This window comes from Erigeron canadensis, chromosome 2, assembly GCF_010389155.1.
Source record: "Erigeron canadensis isolate Cc75 chromosome 2, C_canadensis_v1, whole genome shotgun sequence".
In the NCBI taxonomy this organism is placed as follows: domain Eukaryota; kingdom Viridiplantae; phylum Streptophyta; class Magnoliopsida; order Asterales; family Asteraceae; genus Erigeron; species Erigeron canadensis.
This window is the reverse complement of record NC_057762.1, coordinates 43,595,720-43,603,230: the sequence shown is the minus strand read 5'-3', so window position 1 is coordinate 43,603,230 and position 7,511 is coordinate 43,595,720. Positions and strand designations below refer to the sequence as shown.

At 34.7% G+C, this 7,511-nt stretch overlaps 1 protein-coding gene across 1 annotated transcript; it reads right to left on the bottom strand.

The window, feature by feature from the left end:
- Positions 1-569: 569 nt before the first annotated feature.
- Positions 570-7,075, bottom strand: LOC122589286 (V-type proton ATPase subunit C-like). Its single transcript, XM_043761560.1, has 11 exons — positions 6,871-7,075; positions 6,693-6,761; positions 6,485-6,612; positions 6,316-6,415; positions 4,796-4,863; positions 4,579-4,720; positions 4,362-4,478; positions 3,687-3,812; positions 1,690-1,773; positions 1,508-1,587; positions 570-965 (listed from the first exon to the last, which is right to left on the bottom strand). Exons 1-11 carry the CDS (start codon positions 6,988-6,990, stop codon positions 869-871), a joined length of 1,131 nt encoding a protein of 376 aa, XP_043617495.1. The 5' UTR covers positions 6,991-7,075; the 3' UTR covers positions 570-868.
- Between the last annotated feature and the right edge of the window lie 436 nt (positions 7,076-7,511).

Below are 7,511 nucleotides of genomic sequence, written 5' to 3'. Positions count from 1 at the left end.
CTCCCTTTGGAATTTATTTGTTTGGGTTCTCCCCACTCTCTATTTGATGTTTATCGTCATGTCACAACTGTTGACTATCGCGCTTTGGTTTAACGGTGTTAAAGAATGAGCAGTCAGATTCCAATAGTAGCTTTAGGCCCAACTGAGACAACTAGCTAACGATGTTTTAAAAACGACTAGTTCGGAGACAGGTTATGCTTAGCTAAGTCCATCCAAATGCATATGATTTGCATGTCGAAATAGTATTTATGCACTTATGCATAAGGTACAAATGAATTTAACCACAAATATTAAAGGTATGTGTAAGTTTTAGAAGTAACGCAAACAAGGATAAAAAAATCAGATACTATATTGGGGACCAGTAGTTATGCTTAGACCGGTCAAATGTAACACTCAAATGTAACACTAAATATGCAATATCTTGGAAAATTGTACATCTAAGTGACTTTTCTTTTGCTTAGACCGGTCATGTTTGATTTACAATTGACAAAAAGTTTAGATCACCAAACAGACATACTGTAATTGATACGTTTGGTTGTATTGAAGCTGAAACAGCAAAAAAAACATTGTACTTTCAAAGATTATGATTTTTCAGAAGCTATATTAAATACAACTTTAACAAACATTCGCTAATAGAAAAATAAATAATGGGTTCAATCTTCTGAATTGATGAATACAACTTCAGATTGTAGTAAAATGAATCGAACGGAAAAACAAGTTATCGGAACAGAAAAAGATACACCCAGGCTCCCAGCTAAAAATTGGGTAAATTTACCATATGATACATGGATTATAGAAAATCACATTATTGGTTTCTAATAACAAACGGCAAGAATCGACACCACCACCGTTCACCGCAAACCTATGTTCATATAAGATTAATGGTGAAGGAGACGTACGGATGAGTATCAGCTTCACCACCTAAACCGCCCATGTTCCCTTCATCTTCGGTGTTCCAGAACGTGCTGCATTAACAAATAGCAAAGATACCATTGATTATCAGTTTTAAGACTTACAATTTGACTAAGTGGTCCTAAATCAAAATACCATAAGACATTATTTTCAACATATGATCTAAACAAATTGATCCAGTGGTCCTAGTCAGCAAGAGCCATTGATGAACCTCTAATATAAATCTATTTCAGAGGCAATTAATGAGTAGAGTACGGTCCTCCTTAACCTGCATCTATAACTGTATCAGGACTAGGACCATTTGATCATCTTTTAGACACATGCAGAATCTAGTATTTGTTCTTTCATAGTCAATGGTTTTTGAGAAAAAAAAAAATTCTAAGATAAAATTACCGATTTACCCATTGTCACTGATGGCAGTTAATAGGGTCCAAAAAGTTAATATATGCATCCTACAGGGTAAAGTACCGTGAAGAGTTCATTTTGATGAGTTACTTTACATATCATCTATATTTTGGAAACCGTCAACTACTTGTTTTTCTAATTTAATTCCCTGAAAAGTGTGAAAATGTGTAACAAAACAGTCAAAGTTTACCTGTTAGAGTTGCCGGACAAGCCTTCAAGGATTGTGCGTACTTTCTTCTCGCTTTTCACAGATGGTGACAATACAGCCGACTGAATCAAAATCAGAGTAAATATTTATGCATATGTTGCAGTCAACAACTCATAATTATAAAAAATAACAGACATATAAACTCGAAGGATTTAGTTGGATACCAAAAAGGAAGGGGGAAGCCCGTATCTCAAAATGCTCTCAGCAAATAAACGAACAGCACAAAAGTGCATCCAGGCAGTGAACACCTGCAGGATAGTGTGCAACAGTTAACACCTGATGAGTACACGTATCATACTACTTAAAACACTGGTGATGAATGTATCCAAAGCTCTTCAAGTCAGGCAGGTTGGATATCAGGTCACAGCATGTGTTCTAAGCATGTTTGGGTTAGGTTGATATATAGTTAGTTCTTGATTCATTTCTTTCTGGAGTTTTTGAATAAATCAATGTTTAAGTATGAAGTATGACCAGCCCAAATTTACCCTTTGGAAATTGAGATGCAACTAAAGCCCAACTTGACCTTAACCAATTACCATTCTAGCCCAATTTTACTTTTATCCACATACCTACAAATAGGCTGTATTACCATTGGGGTGAAACACTAGTGGTACCGCCACCATGTAACCACATGGGCCCACAAATAAAGGCGGTAGGTCAAAACTAGCCAAAAGCAAGTGGAGAATCTATATCTTGCAATCCATGCGTGAGAATGGTGACTTACTAGACATGAGTTATATGCGGTATGCGCTATGGGTACCAAGACGGTACATGGGACCAGAGGGTTCCCACCCATTTTCCCTTTTTTTTAATGAATAGGTTGTATTACCACAATATCACCTATAATTAAAAGTAGAATTATCTGGCTTGTTAAGTTGGGTGGAAAAATTGACCCCACATATGATTTAATATCCTGATTCAGCTTTTGAATCCCGTAAAGAATGAATTAATTCCTCACCAGTGCTATTCTTACAATCTTACCTTGAGTTTAAAGGGTCCCCTAATCTAAGTTTAATAATATACTTCATAAATTTTTACTCCTCTATCAAGGAAATGATTATAGGACGTGAACAAAAAGATATTTGGCACACCAAATGCCTTGTTGATTTGTGAGAAGCGAAGAGAGAAATTTTTATATATTTCTATAAACATGTGAGTTAGTAGGTCATGTCCCATCTGTCATTTGGGAAAAAGAAACAAATCTATTGTAATGTATGATAAGGGGCATGTTCTCCATATTAGAATCATGTGTAATATATATGTACATAGCTAAATTGAATGCCCCTTCCAAAAGCAAGTGGAGAAACTATATCTTTTGTTCCATGTGTGAAGATGGTGAGTCACCAGGCCATGACTTCTATGCGGTGTGCGATCTGAGAACCAAGATGGTACATGGGCCCAGAGGATTCCCACCCACTTACCCTTTTTTTTGACAATTCCCTGGGATGCATAAGACAATACTTGTATTATCTTTAACAATATTACTCTCTAAAAACTGGCAATATTAACTAGTAGCGTGAATTTAAGTATATTCCGAAGTTGATTGCCAAAGATAGCCTTCTACAAACCAAATATCCTTGCAGCAGAATTAGTTGTAAGCATCGCCAGGGTTCCCGCGATCACCAGAATAACATAATTTGAGAAATAAGAGATTTTTTCTGGTATCAAGACAGCATTCTGATATTTAAAGTAGCTCTTCACTCAATTTTGAAGGGCATTAGTATTAATAATATAAGGTGTCTCTTCACTCATTTTGAAATTCATTAATAAGCTTAGGAAACCTCCTTGGAGAATCAGAACTGTGTTTGGAAGATTAGAAAGCGGTAACTATATATGAAATACACTGCTAGTCATTGTTTCAGGCTCGTAAGCAAGAGACTTTGTATGCACAAAAAGTTGAAAAAATCCAGATATGATAATTCCAAGTCTTTTTGAAATTTGCAAGTATAATATGATACTTCTGAGTGTAGATTCTCCGGCATTTATTGAGCTAGTTCCTATATTTCAGGGAATCCTAATCCCATCCAATTTGTATTAATATCTTACTGTTTATAAATTTTCTAGCTGATTTCGAGTTGAGCTGAACCATTTCAAACTTAAAAGCTTATACTGTTTTGGGTCATGATATTTCATCCCCATAACTTGAAAGAGATTAAAGTACCTCTCCATAACTGGTGTAGCACCATTGTAAAAGAGAACTTCTAAGGGACTCCTGGTCTTGCATCAGTTTTTCAAGCTCTTGCTTCCGACTCTCCTGAGTTTCTGAATTATATTCAAAATCACGAATCTGAACAACAATCAGTAATTGAAAAGAACAAATTAGTCAACCAGATCCCATATTAGATGTCTTTAGGTATGATGGCAAATTGGCAATCGTCATTTCTACTACATTAGCAAAGCATTAAAGATCTTATTTCAAGATCTTAAATTAAGATAAAGCAACATTTGGTAATCTTATTACAATAAATACATTCCCCTATTTAGTACTGTCAAGTAATTTATTTTAGTACTGTTTAAAAAATATTATGGAGTATTGAGTTAGTAAAAACTTGCTGATAAAATTGTAAATGAACCCTAAAATCAACTTTTTTGGATATAGCTTATTAGCTTTTATTTTTGCAAAGCAAAGCACTTCATTAGAACTTAGCCACTCAATCTAAGGAAAACTAAAATAATTATAACAATCAAGATCAAACTACAATTTGAATTTATTGTGCATGTATTCTGATGGTATTACTAAAATAATGCAGCAATGTCTTATTCAAGAACTCTACAATTTTAAAGAGATCCTTGAATCAGTCGTTTTAGTGACAAACCACGCTATCAATCAACTCACCTGAAATCCTCTTTCACGTGCCTTGATTCGAAAATTATCAGCATCACGATTGAATAATGTGACAGTATAGAGAGCATACTCATTGTCCCCATGTAAATTCTTGGAGGATCTGGGGACCTAGAACACTTGGTTCAATCAAAATGTAGAACATGCAAAAACAAAAACTTATACCCAATTAATCAAGGAATTTGAAGCAGAATTGAGTAGTGAAAATTACCACATAGGTGGTCAGTGTCTCATAGCATGACAACCAATCCTTCTGGGAATATTTGGGAACAACAGCAATGAGTGTAACCAAATGTTCTGAGCTGACGATGTCCTCTGGTTTTACTAAATTCGACAGATCACGAACCGCTAAGCTGAAATGTAAACCAGCTAAGATTAGTCCCATCTATATTGACCTCTTATAAAAAGGCACTAGTATAGACATTTACCTTCCAGTCTGCTTTCTGTTAATTGCATTGAGTTGGCTGCGAACATTGTTATACTCAGCAATACGAACCTGCCATATAAACTGTCAAAGTCTAGCCTACATATAGTATTGAAACAAACACAGGACTACCAGCAATCATCAGAACAAAACATGCAGATTGTACATGGAAAACTCTATTACATAAACAGAAAAGGTAAAACAAGTGCCGGAATGAATCAGATACCCTAATGTGGAAATTAGATATGCATATAGGTTCGATCTGTATATGATGAACCTAATAATCTCGACTACGTGCCAATTATGAACATTTATAGTCCTCCTTGTTTTTAATTTTTGTATGTGTCATGCTCATGTACTTTGTAGCTTATAAAACTTATGAAGTATGTCTTTTGCAACATATATCATGAGGTCCAGGTCCGCAAAGTCACAAGAATTGAACTAAACTCCCTTCATCCCAGAGATAGCAACACCGGGCAGTTTATATGTTCCAATAAAGAATGTCATATCTTTTCATACAACTTATTGAAATTACAGAAATACAGACATTGTTTCACGAGGGTTGCATTCTATCCTGTCTTCATTGAAGGGCACTAAGGCATTAGTCTAACAAGTCAATTTATTTCACAAGAAAGTAGAAGTATTGCATTTTCATACTATCCCAGATTCCCAGCGGAGATAATGTGACTGGGTAAACACTTAATATAACAAAAAAACAATGAAATTGTTGAGTTTAGTTAATCTGGTGCCACAGCTTTTAGTAGGTTAATATGTGCCCCAAAACAACACAAGTTTAATCATACAAATTAAGTAAACCTAAAACTATTTATATGATTGGAATCAATCACACATTCTACTATTGAGTTATTGATCAGACACTACAATACATTGATTTTAAAATATTGATTTATCCAAGCTTATCGTTAATATCATAATCCAGTGTGTTTCCTCTTTTGAAATTAGTACTTACTTTTTCAAAATAAAAAAGTTTTGTGGTCAACGTTGTGGGTTATTTAGTTGTAATTCAAGTTTTTGAGTATTTTTTGTACTTTAAATCTACAGTAAATTTTCTAGGGGGAGCCATCTTTTTACCTACAAAACGGCATCCATTTTTCCTATCGCTCGGCAGTTGGGCAAATATAAGAGGATCTACAAATTATCATATTAACAGGGGGCAGGATATTATGGATATGGTGAGCAAATCTAGATAGCTTGTAGCTATACAACGCATGGATATGTCAAGTTTCGGCTTGACTTAAATGATTCAAGGGCTTAGAAGTTGGAAGTAAACTGATCATGTTGAATTTCTGGCAACCAGATCACGCCGGACCCATTGTGTGGGAAGTAGATAAAGCACACCTAACTAACTCATCCTCCCCATTGTTTTACATGCTTAGATACTTAGCCTCTTATATGTCCTTTTACTCATATGTATGTGTCGTCAGGCTACTAAACTAATGATGTTAATCGCACATACACAATCATAAATAGGTAAATTCAAGAAATAACAAAGGAAACTCGTACCTTAAGATCATCGTCGATTTTGGCAACTTGGACATGAATGGCATCGACAATCTCCTTAAGAGGAGACATGGTTGGATACTTAGCTTCATCCCACACAAATCTAGCAACAAAATTTACACATAAGAGATGAATAATGAAACAATCGAAATTCAAATGAATAAATAATTACTTAGTTAGATAGGAATCCACAGGGACACCATCCACAGTCAAAGAACTGGCGACAACTCCAGACACCTTCTCCAGATCTTCGATCTGACGCCGTATCTTGTGAGAACATCCTTCGATAAACGTATTCGACTACACAACAATACATCAAATCATTAATAAATTATATATACATAATTATTTAATAATAATGATGATGAGTATTATATAACCTTAAGTAGATCATCGCTGAGGGATAATAGAGAATCGAGAGTACCGACACGGAGATTAGGGATATTGAACTGCCAAAATCAATCGATATACAAACATATAAATATATATATATATACATATATTATTGTGGATGTGATAGATATAGATTGATTAATAGAGAGAGAGTGTGTGTGTTACGCGATAGAGAGGAGTGTCAAATGAATTTTTGGAGATGGATTCCTGTAAGCAACTCCATAGAGATGATGATGAAGAGTTTTGGGCGATCGGAAGAGATACTATCCAGTATCTTGTTGCCATTGTGGATTTGTTTCTCGGATCAAGCTTCCCCCTGATTGATTATGAAAATGATGGAGATGATATTGGGCGGGGCCCCAGATTATATATCCATCTTAGCAGTCTTTTACTTTTATACAGTTTGTTTCTGGCGGGTTTTTTCGACCCGTTTTAACCATACACCTCTTATTGAAATAAAACCCATGCCATAATTCAGGGGTGACATTAGTAAGTTTCGGGTTTTGGTTTTAGGTAAAAAATCGATCCATGGAAACTGAAACACGAACTGATCTGTACGACTGTTAGAAAACCAAAACCGTTGAAGTTGGTTCGGTTTTGTCGATTTGGATCGATTTCGGTTTTGGTTTCAGTTTTTGTAAAAAAGAAAAATTTACGTTCTTTTTATTATGTTATAAATTTAATTTTCAATTGTTGAAATATCTTCTCTTATATAAATAAAGCAAAATTATTATGACATCATTAGACTTCTTCATATTAATTAATTTTTTTAATATTTTTGATTTATGACATCATCCTAGTTAAAG